At 45.4% G+C, this 20,291-nt stretch overlaps 1 protein-coding gene and 1 long non-coding RNA gene across 4 annotated transcripts in view; one reads left to right on the forward strand and one right to left on the reverse strand.

The window, feature by feature from the left end:
• Nucleotides 1-3,654: 3,654 nt before the first annotated feature.
• Nucleotides 3,655-7,333, reverse strand: LOC123025275. The gene is made up of 2 exons (XR_006415091.1): nt 5,739-7,333; nt 3,655-4,925 (listed from the first exon to the last, which is right to left on the reverse strand). It is a non-coding gene; the product is annotated as an uncharacterized LOC123025275 (long non-coding RNA).
• A 1,697-nt stretch (nt 7,334-9,030) lies between these two features.
• The window catches only part of USP22 (ubiquitin specific peptidase 22), a 97,862-nt gene continuing 86,601 nt past the window's right edge, over nt 9,031-20,291 (forward strand). The window contains exons 1-4 of one of the 3 annotated variants that reach the window (XM_044433862.1): nt 9,165-9,224; nt 13,675-13,752; nt 14,008-14,122; nt 15,484-15,534. In XM_044433862.1, coding sequence (XP_044289797.1) covers nt 14,108-14,122; nt 15,484-15,534 — 66 coding nt within the window. In that variant the 5' untranslated portion in view covers nt 9,165-9,224; nt 13,675-13,752; nt 14,008-14,107. Of the gene's footprint in view, nt 9,225-13,674; nt 13,753-14,007; nt 14,123-15,483; nt 15,535-15,566; nt 15,586-20,291 lie in introns of those variants that run through there. The other 2 variants (XM_044433861.1, XM_044433863.1) reach the window with 2 other exon arrangements.

Raw genomic sequence — 20,291 nt, forward strand, 5'->3', positions numbered from 1 at the left:
CTTTAATGGAAGCTAAAGATGCAGTGAGGCAACCCTTGCCTCTTGCTTTTCTTGGTGATTTTTAAATAATAAAAAGACGCCGAAGCTTTTTTGTGTCTGCTTTTAAATTCAGGAGACAAGTGCCTGCTCAAGGTCACTGTGCCTTCCTATCCTGCAGTCTCCCTCCCCTTTGCAAGGCAAGCCGAACATTGATTTTCGTGATGCCTTCCACCAGGTAAGGTGTAGGAACAAACTGCCATCTGCCATTCCCTGATTTGAAAGCATATACTTAGCAAACAAGGCTCCAACGTGAATTTTGCTCCTCTGTCTGGGCACATGGCAAGGGATGAAATGAAGGGAATTAGAAAAAGAGAAAATGAACATCAGGTTGCCAAGAAAGAAAAGCAAAACCAACGAAGAGTCTTACGGCATCTAAAAGACAAACCATTAACGCTGACATCAGTTGGTTGATCTTTAAAGTATCCCAGAACTCTTTGGTGTTTCTGCTACAAAACTGATGCGATTACCCTCTGAAAAAAGAAAAGCTACTTGTGTTAGGAAGGGCATAGCAAGACTAAAGCCGTTACACAGCGGCCTTTTCCAGCCCGTTGCTTCCAGACGTGTTGGATGACAATGGCCAGAATTCCCCAGCCAGCAATGGAGGACAAACGCTTGCATGGGAATTCTGAAGAACGTGTCCCAGCTGGTGTTTGTCTGAGCAAACTCTTTCCCTGCAATCGCCATCCCTGTTGACTTAACAAACTTTTGTCCTGCAACGTGGGCACTGCTGTGTTCTTGCAGGGAGGTGCTTCCCTTCAACTTTGATATGCATAGCACAAACAGCTCTAAAATAGATTAACTGGGAGATAAATGGCAAATTCAGCTGCAGCACAGAGCTACCACGATTGCTGAAAAGGCTGTTGTGTTTTCAAAAGCTTTGGAGAATAAAAGGTCCTTTGGCTGGCCCAGAATGGCATTGAGGTCACGCTGACTGGAGGGGTGAGTTGTGATCAGGCACACCTGGAGGGCACTGAACTAAAGAAGGCTGGGCAACACGTGAGACACAGACTTAGGCCAAAGAAACGCAGGTTTAAATCCAGGTTTGAACCCACTATTCAGGCACTCAGCTAACTAGACTTGGTCACTGGGTTCAGACAACACAATAACCCACACTCAGAGGCTGAGCTTGGGTTGTTGCTGAACCACGGGTTGTTGAAATGTGGGTTGTTATCTGAACACAGATGGGAGAACAAACCAGAGTGAACCATTCCCGACTCAGCAACAAACCATGGTTCTCGTCATGATTTTTTTCTGGTTAACAAGGCATGGCTTGTGAATACAGCTGGGTTCAGACAACATAATAAACCACATCTTAAGGATAACCCATACTCCACCCTTGAGTGTGGATTATGTTGGAACCCAGCCTCTGCTGCTGTAACATTCCTTAGTAATGATGATGATGATGTATTAGATTTACATCCTGCCTTTTTTCTTTTTGAAGAACTCAAAGCAGTGAACATCATTCTCCTCCTCTTGCTCTCAGCCTTAGCCCACAAGAGAACAACCTTGTGAAGCCAGATGGGCTGAGATTCTGTGACTGGCCCAAAGTCACCCCGGGTTCTAGTCCCGCACTCTTAACCACTACACCAAGCTGGCTTTCAGTCCTTACAGGGACAGATGAATGGAGGAAGAAACATTTATGCTGCCTGAGGAAGGATAAATTAAAATGGAATAAACAATCTGCCAGGAGTAGGGTACCTTCCCAGTTCCACTGAATGTAATTGCTCCCAAATTTATTTTTAAAAATAGCACTTTGCTTTGGAAGGCCTGGGAATGTTGCAAGTAGGACTTGCGATACTTATAACTGCATAACTGGGAGGAAGGGCCATTGAACTCATTGGGAATTACTTCTGAGTAGACATGGATAGAACTGGATACTCTTGGAGCTGCTGTCTGTGTATCTGGCTTGCTGCTTAAATAACTTTCCATCAGTCCTGCCACTTGTGTGTTTGATTTTTAGTGTGGCTTCATGCGGAACGCACTACACTTGATTGTAGCCAAAAGGCTGAGAAGCGGTGGATGCATCTGAGCTACGATATTCTTGGGGCAGGGCGACGATGAAGAAGGGCAGGGGACTGGACTGAGATCCCTGGTAGGTTGGACTGAATGCCTAGTTTGATAGAATGTGTAGGCTGCAATCCTTTACATGTTCACCACGCTGAACTCTACTTCTGAGTGGACAGTGCACTGCTAATCACATAATAGATCCGGCTGTACTTACTCGTCTGCAAGACATTGGAGGACATTTGCTACCTGGATAGGATAAGAGGTTATATGAAGGCAGGATCTGAGATACCTTTAAAAAAAGCCATCACCAAAATTTCCCCAAAAGGTGCAATAGAGAGAGCAAGTCAGAAACTGGTATCACATCATCAGCATCGTTCCTGATTAATAGCGACAGCCGGAGCATTTGGGAGGCTAAATTGAAACCGCCTTTCTGAAGGCCTGGATGTCTGGCGTTCCCTCTTGAGCCCTGCATGAATCGCTGTGGTCCCTGAAGGACGAGGAACCGTGTGCTCAGTTGCAGGCAGTGAAATCAAACCATGCATTAGCAAGTCCTTAATGGGTTCGTTCAGTGAAGCCCCGGCTCCCTTCATTAATCAGGGAAACCCTGAAAGCTAATGATTTAAATGCTGGGAATTAAGGCTCATCAGATTACTGGAGACGGTGTGCATGCACACATCGCCTCCCTGCAGAGATGGGAAAGGGGGAATTCATTTTGCGCAGGTGTGTAACATGATAGCCGGAGGCGGCTCAGCCTGGGAACCCCAGTCCTTAGTTCACCACTTAAGCATCTGTTTGGAATGCTTTCTTCTCTGTGTGGCTTTATGAAAATCACTCCCTTCTTTCCTTGCGACTGCTTCCTGGCCTGGTACGTTGCGGCCCATGGATGCTTTTCTGTGCGTGTTGCTCTGGCCAACTTGGGGAGAGGTTTAAGACTGCCGCTCTGGAAGGATGTGCTTGTGCTGCTTCCCAGACAGCATTCAGCTTTTATTGTAGGAGATAGTATAGTCACCTCCAATGTGTAAATGAACGAAGGTCAGGATGGGCGTGTGCAGAGGGGGGAATTCAGCTGTTTTTATGTATTTTACAGTGCTAAGGGCAGAGGGGCAGCTGGATTATCTTTCTCTGATGTCAAAACATCTCAGGCCATCCTAACTAGAAATTCGGCCATAAGGTCAAATTAAGAAGGTGGTTAAGATGTATATTGAAAAGGCTGTAAAGTGATGCAGTGATGCCTTAAGGTCTGGCTCCGTAGCTACAGTCTGGTTTGAGTCTCCTGCTGGAGCTGTGCAAAGGTGGGGGAGCCTGAATGACTCCTGACCCCCTAGGCCTGTCCCGCCTCTGTCTTAGCCACTGCCACTGTGTTTCCGGAAGGCTTACATTGTCTGCCAAAGCCTGTGACTGAAGGGCTGGCCAAATGCCTCCTGCGAGTGACCGCTTTCTGCTGCTGACTCCATGTTCTCTTGAACAGAGGCAGAGCCTTGCAAGGTGGGAGAAGAGGCCCATTCGGCCAGCATCCTCCTTTCCACAATGACTGACTAGATGTCTGTGGGAAGCCCATTAGCAGGACATAGATGAATTGTCAAAAATAAAAGTTGACAAAAGACAGTGTTCCATAAGGACATTGCACGCATAATTTACAAATATGTGCATGAAAAACTTCAAGTGTTAATGTACATGTACAGACAGAAATTTAGAAATGATTATTTAAAATATAAATTAAGACTAATTTCTCAGTTTACATTTAAAATAGAAAACTTATGTGGCCTGCTGGCTGGCTGCTAATGGTGGATAGGCAACAGGTCCTCATTTTTATTTTCAGACTGGAATTGAGCAGGGCAGCTTTTCGGAGGACTGTCCTCTGTAAAAGTGTACCTGAGTCTCCCCTGTTATTTCCCAGCAACTGGGACTCAGAGACACGCTCCCTTGGATCCTAGATCTAGAAGTTTTATTCTTAAGGACTTTGCCAAATCCCCTTTTAAAACAATCTAAAGCAAGCTTGCCCAACCTTTGTGGCTCCTGGACCTGTTGGCCTGCGACACCCAGAATTCCCAGTCCATGGCCCTGCTGGATGGGAATTCTGGGAGTTATGGTCCAAATGCCTCTGAAAGCCATCAGGTTAGGGAAGGCTGGTCTAAGACATCACATAATAGGGCAGCACCCCCCTCCAACTATCACGTGTTGAACATTATTGTCTCCAGAGGAACCTGTGTAGGCATCCAGCTGGCCCTCCAGATTGCACGGAGCCCCTCACTTTGTGAAGCAGCTTGCATGCCAGGGGTCCCCTTGCAGCCGACCACCCTCAGTGCATGGAGGGCGGTGGCCGTGGGGACTAGCTACACCTGCAGAGCAGCTCAGCTGCTGCTTCAGCGCAGGGATGCTGCGGACCCGTGTAATGTGGGTGGAGGACTTTGACTGGTAGCCACTGCATTCTGTATACTGTCCAGAATCTCCCGCCATTCAACTTCATAGAAACACAGGAACCAGCCTTATACTGAGTCAGGACATTGGACCATCTAGCCAGTATTGTTGACACCGACTGGCAGCAACAGCTCTCTAAAGCTTCAGACAAGAATTTTCTCAGCCTTAACCTTCAGCCATGCCAAGCAGGTATTCTGTCATTGAGCTGTGGGCATCCCATGGGATGACCCCTCTGAGTTTGGATATTGAGGTGGCAGGGGGAGAATTGTTCATGGTGCCTGTAGCAAGGCCTTCTTGGATCAGGAAGACACCCTTCTAATCCCACCTTGGACTTTCAGGGGATGGTTGGCAGGCAGGAAGTGCCCAACCATCCTCCTGCCATTTCTCTCCTGTAGCACTTCCATATGGGCTATTTCTCTCCATACTTTTGCTTCAGCAAGGCTTGCTTCTGATTCTGATGCCTGTTGATGTGAAAAATAGGGGGCAGTGTTAATAAATTCCAAGGATGACTCCTCCTGCTAGCAGTTCTGCCCTGCAAATTTGTCCCCTCTCATTTCATTTGTCCCCTTTCATCACAAAAGAGCCTACTGCATTTGGTGTTGTGTAATGGATGATTGTTCCCCCCCAATCTAACATTAGAGAGGTGTTTTCAGGGATATTTGAGAATGTTAAGAGAATGATGCTTGCAGTTTTTTTCTTTCTGAATGTCATGTTTGTTCAGAACATTTATTATATATCTTTATTTATATAATAAAAGTGTAGTAAAACCAACACAGCTTGTTGCTTCCTAATGGATAATTCCAATTCTTCAGTCAATCCAGGATGTCTTTCCAAAGTACCTTTTGTAGATTTTGCAGTCTCCCTAGGTTGGTTCCTTTGAGACCTTCTACTATATTGGGAACCTTCTGAGGCTAGATGTCTAAACAAGTACAAACTTGTAAACTCCTATATAAAGTGGAAGTAAACTGATTTGACCTTTATGGCATAGCCAAAAAAAAAAAAAGTGTCTCCATTTTCTCTTCTCACTTGGCTTTGACTGCCGTTTAGCTGTTCCATTATGTTGCCTTGAATGCATAGGGTATAAAAGCAGAAATTCTCAAGGTTCAACTACATGGTGCAACACCTCTGTTTTCCTCCCAGGAAGTACATTAAAGTGGAAGCCACTGGCTATCTGCTCTAAATTTCCACGGAATTCAGTGGAGCCTGAGCAGCTACTAATATAGGACAAGGTAGCCTTGCCCCAGTAGCTCCAAACTGGTTAGTATTGAACTTACCTTCTCCTTAATAAACACGTGTTTTAGTAAACAGGTGGTTATTCATCTACTCCTGGGGCAAAACCTCCTTTTCCCAGGAATGGCTGTCTAGGTCCCGCTGAATAGCTGTAGCTGTGTCAAAGGAATCAAGCAAGTCACCAGTGGGTTTTTTTTAAAATGGTCTCACTGTTCTGCATTTGATAACTACCTGGCATGCAGATATTTGATACATTAAGCTTTTTTTGACAGCTTTGCCAGTTTAATTTCTCTGTTAAAGTTTTCCAGTCAAGACACACATGTAGAGCTGGGGGAAGGAAATGGTGATTATGTGTTCAGAGAAAAATGGATTCAGTCATTGTCCAACTACCTAATGAACAGACATGGTATCTCTTTTGTTCTGATTTCTTGCTGGTATAAATGAATGTACATCTAATACATTGCTGTCTGCCTCATTTGGGGACATTGGAATTACCTAGTTTGGGACAGCAGGTAATAGAATTTATTGCTGATTAATAGCCTTCCCCAGAGTATTTAATAGGGCCTGCTTTGCAAGCCCCTTGTTCACTGTTGTCCAGACAGCACAGAGCTTGAAGCAAGTTCAGGTGCCTGGGCTGCTCTTCAGCAGAAGGAATTGCCATATTGGCAAGATGCGCCAGGAAGCTTGCTCTGCAGCCCAGAAACCACTGATCTAATCTTTGGAATCAGGTGATCTTAAGAGTAGACAGTGAACGGGTACATAGCTCAGTGGTTTAACCTGGAGCACCCTCTATACATCAGTCTCCCCACTTGATGCCCCCTTGATGAATGGGGCTACAACTCCCAGGAAGCCTGCCAATGGCCGGGCTGGTTGGGGATGATGGGGGTTGCATTTCCATGCATTAGAAGGGCACCAGGTTGGGGAAGCCAGCTATAGAACACAAGGGAAGGGAAACGATCCTTTTATGTATGTTCTCTTGTCCCAGTTTGCCAAATTAAATTCCCACCCAGAGAGTGGAAGGTGCTGTGGGGAGAGGCCGTCAGGCTCAGCATCAGCACCTCAGGCACCACCAATGCTGAGGCCGCTTGGTGCATCATCTTTTCTTAAGTGTACCACATCTCAGAGACAGCAGGCAGCTGACTGGGCAACTGTATGGTGATAGATGCCGATTTTACTACGTTTACTATTTTCCTTTTCTGCAAGAAAATGCTGCTCACTCCCGAATAACTTTGATTGCTAGACCACCCTAGTAACCAAAGCTGGGGAATGCCAGCAGTTGTAGGACGGCCACAACACTCGCAGGACGGTGCCGCAGGACGGTGCCAGGCAGCTGATACAGTTTTATTCCTGTAGTCATGAGGGGACAGGGTTTAGGCGAGTTCCTTGCCCAACGGGGTCGGGAGAAAGGACGGTTTTGCGCGTCACGGCACCTGGCCGTCCCCATGTATTCCAGAAGCCGCGGGTCTTGCTGCACCGCCGCAGGCGAATCGTGTCAATAGCGGCGGGGCCGTTGCTGCGGTCCCACGACGCCGGTGCGCAGAGAAGACCGGCGGCGAAAGCAGATCGGCAGCACGTGGAGAGCCGCCCGGGAGGAGGCAGCGGCGCAGCAAGGTCAGCCAGGGGAAGCGCCTGCAGATTGCCCAACCGGGCTCGCTCCACGGGGCGGCGGCTGCTGCTGCATCCGAGCCCCAGGGGCGGGCGGCGGGCCTGCGGCTCGGCCGCGAGGGGCCGGGCCTGGGCCGGAGGGGCAGAGCTGCCATTGCTGAGGGCTAATTGACCAGTCCCGCCGCTCCGCGCCGCTCCGCGCCCTCCCCTCCCCACGAGAAATCACTGGGGTAACAGAGAAGCTGCGACGCTGGGCGGATGTGACAGCGCTCGCATTGCGCTTCCCTGTTTCCCCGCCCCCCCCACGTTTCCTGCTCGCCAGTGCTAACGAAGGCGGTACTTACCCTGACAGCCTTTTCTTGGCCAATCCGACACGGCATTCGAACCCGGTGATGCAAGAGCGGCAAGCGGCTCTGCCAATCACCGCGTTCCCGCTGCAACACGTGCCCCCTCCCTTTTCTGGTGTCTCCTTAACTTCCTTTGTCAATCAACGGGCACCGGGGAGGGAGCGAGGCGAGCGAATCTGCCTTTCTCTTTCTCTCTCTCCTCCTCCCGCTCTAAGGGAAGGCGGCACCGGCCAATGAGAAACATCGGAGGGACGACACTTGCACTAGCAGTCACCAATAGGAGCGCAGCCGTCGGGCCTCCTTGCGGGTTCGTGGGCGAAGATTCCCCCCTTTGCCTCCCCCCACCTCCCTTTGCCTCCCCCCTCGCTCCTTTCCCAATTGGTTTATCCCGCTTCGGGCCCGGCGGGGCTTAGGTTGAGTTCGCCGCGCTCGCGCTCTCGCTAGCTCGCTCTCTCTCGGAGGGGATCATTAAACATTGAGGGGGTGGTTTGGCGGGGGGGGGGGGAGGGAAGCGAGAGAACGATTTAAAGAGACAGGCACCCGGGCGAGCTCTTCGCTTGGGCTGACTTGAGAGAGGAAAGCGAAGGCGAAGAACACACCCCTCCCGCCCGCCCCCCCCGCCCACAGCGACACCCGCGCCGCCGCCAGGGCTTCCCCTCTCCCTGTATCGCCTCCCCTCCGCCGCCGCCTCCCCGGAGGCCTCCATGAGGTAGCGCGCGGCGGCGGCGGCGAAGATTCTCCTCAGACCGCGTCTCTCGCTCCTCATCTTTGTGGCGCTTTGCCTCCTCAGAGGCGTCGTCGGCGCTTTGTTCGGAGCAGCCGGGGGCGGGGCGGGGTTGAAGCGGCGGCGGCGGCGGCGGCGAGGAGGAGGAGGAGGGGAGGGCGGAGAGGAGGAGAGAAGAGTAAAGAGGGAGGAAGAAGCCGCGGAGGAGGAGGAGGAGGAAGGAGAAGAGCCGCGCCGCTCCCCTCCCCCACCCGCCTCACGCGCCGCGCTCCCCCACCCAGCCAGCCAGCCAGCCACCCACCTCGCACCACTGCAGTCGGCGGGGGCGGCGGAGGCCGCGCAGCCCTGAGGGGGGTGGCGGCCCGCAGTCGCCCCCCTCGGCGAGGAAGCGGAGAGCGCGGGCGGGAGCCCGACGGACCGAGCGAGGGAGGGCGAGCGAGCGAGCGAGCGAGAGGGAGAGGGGGAGAGGGAGGATCCTCCTCCTCCTCCTCTTCCTCCTCCCCAAGCGGCGAGGGAGGGGCTCCCTCCCCCCACCCTCCGTCCCGCCTGTCCCGTCCCCTTCGCCTTCACGCAGCGCTGCCATCGGCTCCGCCGCCGCCGCCGCCGCGGGCTTCCTCCCCCGCGCCGCCCCCCCGCCGCCCCCCCGCGCCGCCGCGGCCGCCTCCTGCCCCGAAGCTCCGAAGAAGCCGTGCCGGCGGGGCGGGCGGATTGATGTGGGGGGGTCTGACATGAGTCCGCCGGCCGCCGGGTGCTGCCATGTGACCGGCTTCAAGGTGGAGAACTGGAAGCAGAACCTGCGGGTGATCTACCAGTGCTTCGTGTGGAGCGGGTCGGCCGAGACCAGGAAGCGCAAGGTAATGATGGAGGAGGAAGAGATGATCGCGGTGTGTAATTATAGGCATGGCACCCGCCCGCCCGGCCGCCAGGCTGGCTGGCTCGGGACGGACCGACCCGGACAGGCGCACTCTTCGGTCCCCCTTCCTCCCTTTCGCCGCCTCCTATTCCTGGTTGCAATGCTTCCCCGCTGGGGGGCGGGATTCTTCCCCTTTCCCTCTCGCGCTCGCTCTCTTTTCTTCTCTTTTCCCCACCCCAAAATATGCATGCAGTGCTGCCCCATGGGAGCAGGGAACTAGTCTGCTCGCATCGATGTTTAAATCTCTTCTGCGTCCCATAGACTGCTGCTCTTGGCGGTCTGCTGGGCGTGAGTCTAGGTGGAGGGGGAGAGTAAAGGTGGATGAGTTTCCAGACCCCACAATTTGGGGGATCTGAGAGGAGGGGGAGCATCCTCTCCCTCGTCTTGCTGCTGCTGTAGGTGTTGGAGGGAGCGAGGGTTTCCCGGAATCAGGCAACTGCAGAGAGTGCATAGGGGAGGGAAGGAGATTTGAGAACTCCCAGGGCTAAAGAGCATGTCAGGCCTGCTTTTCTGCACTTTAGGCGAGGTGCTGCCCATGAATTTGACGCGGGTTCCCTTCCTATCAAGGGCTGTGCTGGGCACAGGGAATGTGATAGTGCTGTTTGCATCTTTGGAGAGAAGGAAAGCTGAAAAAGAGGGAAATGGGTGTCTTTATTTCACATCTCTCACCGCCCCTCACCCCAGAGAGTGGCTGTACTGAGTTGAGTTAGTGTGATTGGGAAGGAAGAAAGGTGGGCGCACGGGCAGTGAAAGGAAAAGGGTGTGGGGGAGAAGGTAGATGGGTGGGAGAGGTCATCCTGCAGTTTGGGCTAGTTAGTTATGGAGGTAGAAGCTGCAAGTGCACCCAGCATTTCCAGACAGGCAGAGGAAGCAAATAGTGTTTCCAGGAGCACAATAGGTGGAAATGGTTCTGCACACAATCCATATGTGTGGAGTAGGTTAAAAAAAACCTATGGAGCATCCACTGATTATATTAGGAGAGCAAAGTGGGAAAGATAATTAAATTAGCAATATGTGCAGAGGAAAGGGAAGTGCCTTAAATGCATTTATTCTATTCTATAGGAAGTATAGAGAAATCATACTAAAAATACTCTGAAGAATAAGCGGTTATTTAGGTTTGCTTTTCCTGCTGGTTTGATTCTGTATGTAGCTCAGTCCTCATTATATATTTTCTTACTGATAAATGATTTTCCCTGGTTTTCTTCCCTAGTCATCTTCATCAAATAATTTTCTGTCCAGTATGGGCCTTACCCACAGTTGCACATGTAGACCTTGATGAAAGTAAGGCTTGGGAACTGAGAGCCAACACACTCAGTAAATCCATAGTACAAAACACTAAAAGCGGAAACAAATATTTTATAGCATTAGTAATGATGAAGGCCTTTTTTAGGAGCCAGCATCAAATTTTAGGTGCCACAACTGAATAAATTTCAGATTCTGGATTGGTTAAAAATGTAAACAGAACGTAGCAATTTATCTGCAAAAAAACCTGATGTCAGATAGTTTATGTGTAAAGTCCTTTGGGAAGACAGTGAAAAGGCATAGGAGGATTATGTGGTGGTTGTCCATCTGATAATTTCCAAGCAGGTGTTCCTGTTGGTTTTGATGTGCAAGAAGTACCTAAATGTGAGCCCCCATGGCTGTGTGTGTTCTGTTTGGTGGTGTGCATGGATCTTAGCATTGTGCCGCATTTATGCACCTGCATAGGCCCTAAAACTTGTCTGCAAATTACTGTGACTGGATCAGAATGGGGTGGGAAAGTGGACTCTACCACTTCAGATTGCAGGTGTGAGGTAGCATTTTTTGAAGGTAGAAAATAAGAGCAGTGTGTAAGGTTTTAGTACACATTTCCTCTTACTGTATGCTAGTTCTTTTCTTACAGAAGCGATTCATAGATGCAGCTCCCTGCCTGCAGTCTGAAGTGCTTATAGCCTTTCTGTTACCTCAGGCTCTGCCATTGCCTTTCCACCTCATTCTACTGCATGAGTACATCCAGATAATTCAATTGATTGAGAACTAACAGCCCTTGTATCTTTCGTGGTAGTTCAAAAGAAAGTTTAACTGTCTTATTTTGGTTTACAATGCTCATTTTGAAAGTACTTCGACTGTTTAGAGAAGTGAAATAAGCATGGATTCTTAGGGTTTTCTGGCTCTGATTATGGATTAATAATAATATTCATGTTAATCATAATATTTATAAGTAAACCTAGGCCCTTGAACCAAATAATTTTTGCTGTTCATATGTCAAGCAAGACGGCATGCATTATTGACTCCCATAATTTTAGGGAGAGAGGGGGGTGTAAAAACACACATTGCTTTGAAGAAGAAACATTTTCCACTCTAGCATCTTAATAGTTATTGTTGCTTTTTTGTAGAATATTGCTGTTGGGATTTGTGTAGGAAACTTTTGGAGATCATTCTTTGTCAGAAGGATCTCCTCCTCTTCAGCCTAATTGGTATGCAGAAACAGAAAGCAGAAAAACAAAGGCTTGCTAGAATAAAATAGTTAGTTGACCATTAGTTATCAAAGAAACACAGACTTGGGAAGTCTTTCATTATGGGTTACCCATCGAAAAACTGAAATGATTGTGTCATTTGATTTTTTGGAATTCAGTCTCCTTTTTTTCTCTCAGTCTCTGTATCTTAAAAATCCAAATGTCAGTATAAACTGCAGGGGGCAGAAAGTGTCAATTTTTGCTTCTTTGCTTGGCTGCCCAACATGGCTTTATTGCTTTACATTTTGAAAGGCTGTTTCAGTACTGTGCCATTAATTTCCATTTTTCTTCCACTGCTCCTTCTAGATTAATACACCTTCCTGTTTTAAATTCTCAATCTATTGCTCTTTTATATTACAGGGAATGGTGACTGTTTTCCAAATTAGCTTTTGTTCATGAGAATGGCACTGTAAGTCACTACGTGAAAGCCTCAATGCATGTAAAATGTTTAGCTGCATCATTTGATGAGTCAGAGACAGGTAGCTGAAGAAGTTGGGAACACTTTTGGATCCTATTGTTTGGAATATTTATTTCCATTATATTTTGTGTCAGAGGTATTTCATCAGAAAGAGTGCATTTGGTGTTTGTGCCGTAGTAAGAATGACATGATTTCGCAGATATTAGACATGTAAAGATTGCCATCTTGCATCAGAAGCATTCCACAACTAGTTCAGTGTCCTTTATGTAATAGGGTCTGTAACTGGTACAGAAAATTGGCAAGGTTGTTTGAGAAGCTAGGAAGAAGATAAAAATCCCAGGCCTTTATTCTTTAAAAAAAAATCCCCTCTCCTTGCTGCTTGCTGCTGCACTTAGTTATGAGCATTTTACAGAAACTGGATTTTTGACCACAGTATTGCACAATTTAACTGAAGATTATGAAAATTGTTTTGACTGGTTGTGGATATTCCATTTTGCTAAGAAGTGGTAGGTCAATTGCAGTGACGGCTATAGGGTTCCAAATGGGCCAGGATAAATGACGGCTGAAGCTGCTATTTAGTACAGAACAAGTGCATCATTAAAATACAGTAAACTATTGCATACTCAGCGATTTCATACATGTAGGAAATGTTTGGATTTTTAATTTTAAGACAGTAAAACAAGGCCTCAGACTAAATTATGCTGAGCTTGAAACATTTGCAACTGAGAACTGGGTGCTTGTGTACTTGATTACTTTTTAATTCACTGTTTATATAGTTATGGAAGGGACAAGTTCAAACTTCTTAAATACATTTCTGTGTCATCCAATACCCAATGATTTCTGGGCAGTTCACAACAATTTTTGATGGCAGTTCTTGATGGCAGCAACCAACTTAGCTATGTAATTCAGTTGAAGTTCGTGTATACAGTACAACCCTGTTCAGATATAATTGTGGCAATGAATTAACCAAGAATTGTGGGAATGTGCCCTGTGCTTGAACAATTTCTGCTTTCCAGCAACAGCCTGTGAGCCCATGAATGTGGCATTCTGTGATGTCTGAACCTGTGCACAGCATTTAAGTTGCAACTTGTTCATTCAGAAGTTTCAGTTTAGTAAGTTCCAGTGACTTGTCTTAGCCACAATTGAACAACCCAGAAATTATGAGGATCATAAACAGGGAATTCTGGATTGTATTGGGAGTTAACCCAAGAGCAAAACATGGATGGCATTTGAGTTAATTCTGGCTTGTTCAGTCCCTTAAAAATCCAAGATTCCAGGTTCTGACACAACAATAACCCAGGAATAGGGTTGTGTGGTCACAAGCGACTATGCATTAAACAACCTTTAGTTAGCTGTTACGTGCAAACTGGGTAATTGCATTTGTATTTCTTTCCTAAATTTTTATTTTTGGTACAGTTTCCATGTTAGTCCCAAAGAACTACTGTTGTTGTACTGCTGTTCTGTTATTCTTTCCACAGTATTGTTGCCCCTGGATCCACCCAGTACGCATCTACAATCTCCCAGTGGTTGCTTGTTCCTGAAAGGGTTTGTTAAAGGTGACAAATACAGTGCTTGTTAATTCCTGCTTCCATATTTTCTCTGTAAGGCATATTGTAGAAGTTAGTTTCTTACTGAATTTTATCTAAATATTGAGTGTGCAAGTTTTAACTGGCTAACTATAAGAATTCATCCATCAGATCCAGGAATTGAATGATAGCCTTTACTGGATCAAGAGTAAAAATTCGCTTGCTTAGTGTTGGATTGATTTGTTGCTTGATCAGAATAATTGAGGAACTTCTGAATTTCCGTAGGGAGAAACATTCAAGAACTGTGGAGAGAACTTAACATGCAAGAAGTTAAGAAGCAAGGATTGTCTGTTGTGATCCTTCTATAGAGAACACAAGCTCTAAAATGGCATTGCCTGTGGTAAACACTTTCTGTTCATTGTGGATATTTTCATACCTGGTTAGTTCAGAGAGTAACCACGGTTGGGTTGGTGGTGGATGGTTTCTATCACACGCATGTGTTCAGATCGGTGGGTGGAGCTGCGTCACAGAAATGATGGCAGCAGTGTAAGTGAGTCATGTACTTCACTGCCTTGCTTTCCACCTATTCCTGCTCTTACCACCACAACTGCAGCTCCATTCAGTGTATAATATGCATGCGTATACTTGCTCTTCCTTACAGAACTTTCTGCCTAGCCTCCAGCTGTTTCTGTGTTGCCCTGTTTTCACTTGGTGATAAGTGGCTTTTGCTGTTGCTGTATAGTCAGGTTCAGCTGGTTGGGGAAGATATAATGGGCTCTCTAGCATTTGATTCATTTTCTTCACTAGAGTGGAAGAAGTGGACCTGCCTTTTCTCTTGCTTTTCTTGGGCCTCTGAGACAGTGGTGGTAATCCATACCAGTTTTGAAGCATGTGAGGCACCTGTTCTTCATACTTTTTTGGAAGAGCATATTTGCTTAATATTGAATTTGTCTTTACTGTCCAGTAATGTTAAATTTGATGTACTAAAGAATGGGAAGGTACTAAGTTCAATTCTGTCATAAGTAGTAGCAATGTTTTGAGAAATGAGAAACTGCATTTAGTCAAGTGATAATATGTATCAGCTCTTGAATTTATGAGAAAGGAAGTGAGACCAGATTTAGCACCTCTATTTTAAGATATGGATCCTTAAAACTATTTCCATTGAAAATGTAATTTATGCAATTAAAATCTGCTGAGGCTTGGCTCATGTTGATACATCTTATTTCAAGGATTCCTAAAGGCATGTTTCTGAAGCATTGTTCTATCAGAAGAGTGATGTAAATAGAACTGACTAGAAGCATGGCAGGAATAAGCAAGTTGAGTCAATTTGACCACTCTGCCTATAGCTTCTAGGACTATTTCCCTCTGAAACAGTGGTGGAATGGGTTGTCCTGCTGATGGCAGATGTGGCTGTGTCCTTCATTGTGTAAAGGAACAAGTCCTGTGGGGTGAGGGTTGTTACCTTGTGCTTTATATATTCCATACTGAACAGCAAGCCGTCTTGGTTTCTCATACCTCTATAGCTAAGGGAGGGGGAAAGGATCAAAATGCCAGCTTATCACCGTTATTTGATGGAATGTCCGACCACAATCAAATAGCTTTAGAGAAGTTGCAGCATAGCCCTAAAGAAGTTTCCTCATACCCATCTAACAGCAAAAGCACAAATGAGGGCTTTTTGCTTCTAGCTGGGCAGGAGCCTCATTGAGCAGAAGGTAATATGGCTGTCTTTCAGTTTTGCTGTATCTTTTGTTTTCATTTTAGATGAAGTTACTGAAAATATCTGGCCAGGTCTCACCCCCTACATGGTACCAAGTAGGTAGTGGATTCAGAAAATAGTGTAAATATTCTCTCACAAATCTATAGGTAATTAATGTGTTTCGTTAACTTAATTTGTGTGCTATATTATTTTGCAGAGTTTAACTGGTTTCAGCAGAAATATTTTAAATGCAACAATATTTAGTTCTTAGAAAAATGTATATGCCTGCAGAAATCATTTTGGAGAGACATTAAAGTAGGTTATATTTTCAGTTTTGTGCCTCCTTACTGTTTCTGTCTTCCCGATTGTGAAGGGTAGAAACTGTTGAATTATAATTCTTGAGCATATACGAAATTCTCCTCACTGGACATAACCAGACTGAGGATTCTTGGAGCTTTATTTTGGTGGTTTGCTTAAAAATAAAAGAAAGAATAATGTATTCCATATGTGGGATATTGTAAGAATGTTTTAATGTATTAATGTAGTTTGAACTTCTGTCATATTAAAATTATGTGGTGGGATAGATTTTTCATTCCAGATAATGCTTTTAAAAGTGAATTTAGATGATGAGTGACTGTGACAGTGCAGAAATTCAGGCCTAAGGGCCAATTTTGGCACACCTGGAGTCCCAGTCTAGCCCTCTGAGGTCTCCCAGATAGCCATGTACCCTGCCCCTGCCCTGTTTCTCCTTACCAATGTTGTGGTTTTTACAGTTTGTGCAGCTTTTACCGTATTCTGAAAGGTTGAAGTGGCTCTCCTAGGGCTTAGTTACTGGCATTTTGCCTTCATTTGCCTTCAGCTGCATTGACCACAAGAAGGTAGGCCCTGGAAGCTTCTTCAAAGTTGAATTTGGCCCTTGGACTAAGTGATTAAGTATGCCTGGTCTGTGGGATTGTTGCCAGATGGTACAGTGTGAAGCAAGAGGGTAGCCTCAGAATGTTCAAGTGACACTTAAGGCTTGCAGAAGTATAGCAAATCTTAAAACAATAGAGGCAGCATTTCCTTCTGAAAACTGACTATTAAGGATTAAGTGTGGCCAGTAAATTCTGAAAGTTAAGTGTCTGCTAGAAAAGAAAATGGAGGGGGCCATGCAAGGAGAGGAATGGAATGTCTGGCAAGAGGCATAATTGGCAGGAAACCTGAACAGGAATGCTGTTCTTAGGAGCTGGGGACATTTTGCCATGTTTTGGGTGTCAGACACTAATTACTCCCTGATCTCACTGGCCTAAGAATATGCATGGGGATTGCATGACAATTTAGTTTTAGTGACTTCCTTTTAAGAATTCTTTCCTTGTCTAATGTCATGGCTGCATTTGAGGAACAGTGGTATTGGATCCCTGGTTTTATTTAGTGATCTTATTCTTGCCTCTGAACTAATTATCAATTACATTTATATCACACCTCCTGCAGAGCAGCTTTCAAAATTCTCCACCTCTTCATGTTACTTTCACAACAACCCTGTGATGTGTGTTAGGCTGAGAGCCAGCTACTGGCTTGAAACCACTCGGGAATGTCATAGTCAAGGGGAAAATAGGACCTAGAGCTCCAGTTCCCCTTCGAACACTCTTAACTGGTATACTACTCTCTATCTAGGTGATTTTTCCTGTGCTTGCAATAATCTCTTTAAACGTATGCCTAGGGAATTTTTTAAAGGTATGTCTGGGGAATGTGACCAAGATGTATTGATAGATATTGTAATATCAATCAGTAGCATTCAAAATTAGTTCATCTCGCTTTTTAATATCCTTTTTGAAAACAAGAGGCAGGGCTACTCAATAGCCATTTGCAGCATGCAAATATGTACGGAAATAGATATGAGTAATAGGTGCAACGCCCTAATTCTTTTTGTACAATCAAAGCCATAGAAGGGTAACCTTTGAGAGTTTGAGGAAGTTTTGCCAAGGAAATGTTAAATGATGTTCTCTTTCATTGTAACTTCTTTAGGAATATTAGAACTTGTCTGGGCACTCCCTAAATTTAGGTATTTCAGGTGTCATCTTCGTGTCCATCAAGTCTAGCCTAATAGAAGATGTTATTGTCAGTGCAGCCAAATTTCTTGCTGTTATAATCAAAACAAGGTCACATATCTTAATGAATGCTGCTTGTCCTAAGATCTAATTTCTAGCTGTAGGAGTTTTATATTGGTATTTTGGCCCTACCTCCTTTTGTCCTGCCTAGTGCTGAATGAATGTAGCCCCTGACAAAGGAGTATATTCTTATAACTGGCTGATTTCCTCTAATTTTTACTTAAGGCTTTATTATGCTTTATATACTTTTTAGCAATTAAACAGACATCAAAATTTTGTTATTGCTTAAGGAGTAGACCTGCAAAAATCCTGTGTGAAGTGTAATTGGCTTGTTTACTACCTGTTTGTGACGTGCTCCAGGGTAACCTTCCTCTGCTGGATGCCCTCTGGGTATTTTGTACTTTAAGTTACATCAGTTCTGTCCAGCATGGCTATGGACAAGGATGCTGGGTAAAAGAGTAGGAACCAGTGGACAGCCTGCTTGCGGATCTCCCCATGTTTCTATTAGATCTTTCCAGGTCCCACTGCAAATGTAGAAACTCTGGTGGTTGCCCCTTAGTCTCCTTTTAAGAAACAAAGAACACTCTATAGATGTGAGAATTTGTCTGTCAATTTTTATGAGGGGCCCGAAGAGGAATACTTAAAGCACTAAGATGTTGTGTTCTGTAATTAACCACATTAGAGTCTAGAGATATAGTTTCAGTGCACAGTTATTACTGTGAGCATTTCCTGAAGGCTGATCGCCTTCCAGGATGTTTAATTTTTTTCCAAGAAAGAAGGGGAAGAGAGAAAGTCACATGGGGAAAGAAGCAGCATGTTGATAATACCAACATTTGGCAGAGCAGATTACTTTAATGGACACTATTCTAATTTGAGCCTTGATCATCTGCTCTACTTCCTAATTGCATGTAATAGTGTGCCTTTTTAAATATCAATATATAAATGATAGCTTCCTCCTTCAGTGGCTTGTATATTTAGATATACAATTAACATGATGCCTCTATGGGAGTCTTGTCTGCTAGGGATGCAGGTGTGATCATACATTGTTTATTGATATGATTTGGTGGGAACAGCTTATTTAGATGTGTCATGGGCATCTGCTGAAGTGGATGGGGGAGGCAGTTGCTCTTCCTACATGAGTCTTAGTTCCTGGATTTCTGGTTTTCATTAAATGTAAAAAAAGAATAAATTTTTAGCCCTTGTAGAATCCACAACAAGAGAGGAAATGTGCAGGCATGCACTCAATTGTTTTGTGAGAAACTGGCCCTCTCCTCACATTTTTAGCCCCTGAATTAAGTCATAACAATGATTGACATACCCATTCTCTGGGGAAGGAATTTACTGATTCTTTTTTTAAAGCCACACTTTCTGGTCTTCTGTGGTTTTGAAGTGCTTGATGCCAGACAGGGAAGCAATTGAGAAATCTGGATTTGTAGTGTAGGTTCAATTAGGCAGAATTTAATCTACCCAAAACAAAAGGAAGCAGCAAAGAAAGGGTTCATACTCTTTCTAGCTTGAGTCTTATTCCATACTAAAAAGGTGCTTTTTCTGAGTTTACAAACATTTTAAAAGTTACCTGCTAAAAGTTGTAGATAAAAAGTTCAGCCTTATTTTAGCCATATTAAAGAGGGAATGGGCTATGGCTAGATAGCATGGGTTACATCAGCCCAACAAACTGGCCCACTGTTTAGCTTAGTTTGTGGAGGGAAAATTACAGTAGTGTATAATCTTGCAATGTAGCTCAATGTTTTAGTCCCAAGCCTCCTTACTTCCCCCCCTTTTTTTAGGGAAATGTAATAGGAAGTTGTAGAGTTGATTATTGCAGCAATGCAGTGAAGGGCTGAATGGTATAAAGGGAATTAAGGAAAGAACCAAGGGTTGCAGCTATGGGCAAAAAGATATAATTATGATACCTGGTCTGTCTAGTGATGGACATTATTTCTACCAACTGAGAAAACAATGAAAGTACACATAACTAGTATACAGCCTTTTGAGAGACCAGGTCTACTTATTTGTTAAACCTGGTGCGCAGGCTTACTACTTCTTAGTCACTACATCTACAAGAAATGGTAGAAATGTTTTTTGAGGTTAGTTTTGTGTTCTTCATCTCTATTCACTTTCTTCACACTTAGAAGGAAAAAGACAGTCTTAGCTGGAGGGGGCAGGTTGAAGCTCAGGAGTTGTTGGAAGGATAGAAGCTATGGGTTTTGTGATGGAGAGAAAAGTCATTAAGGAGAGGAATATGAGGAAAAAGACAGGATGGTCAGGACCTTTGTAACCATGCAACTAGTTTAAAATGCCCATGGCGGAGTGGACTTCAGCTTGCGCTTACTGAATGTATATCCCATCCACGTAGCAAACCAGAATCAGTGTTTGTTATAACAGGGATGGCTTCATACGGCCAGATTAGCCTGGCATCCTCGTGGCCCCTCCAACATTTTTAGCAAAACCAGGTAAAAACTTTTTGCTCATAGTCAAATTGTAATAGCAGGAAAGTTATTTCCAGAGGATTGTTTGTGTATTAGATTCCACAATTTAATGCTGGCATCCTTCCTTAAAATGTTATGCATGGTACTCTGGCAGGGCAGAAATGCCTGTGCTCTGTGCGACTGTTACCAGCATCATAGCATGTAACAAAGTAGGGTGGGATTGGTCAGGTTGTGTGGGAAAGTGCACTTCTTTGGGTTGCATTCTGGAAATTAGACTAGGATCAAGCGCTGGCTCCCTCGGCTAGGAAACGGAGATGAGCACCGCCCCCTAGAGTCAGGCATGACTGGACTTTAATG

This window comes from Varanus komodoensis, unplaced genomic scaffold, assembly GCF_004798865.1.
Source record: "Varanus komodoensis strain SLA01 unplaced genomic scaffold, ASM479886v1 scaffold26, whole genome shotgun sequence".
In the NCBI taxonomy this organism is placed as follows: Eukaryota; Metazoa; Chordata; class Lepidosauria; order Squamata; family Varanidae; genus Varanus; species Varanus komodoensis.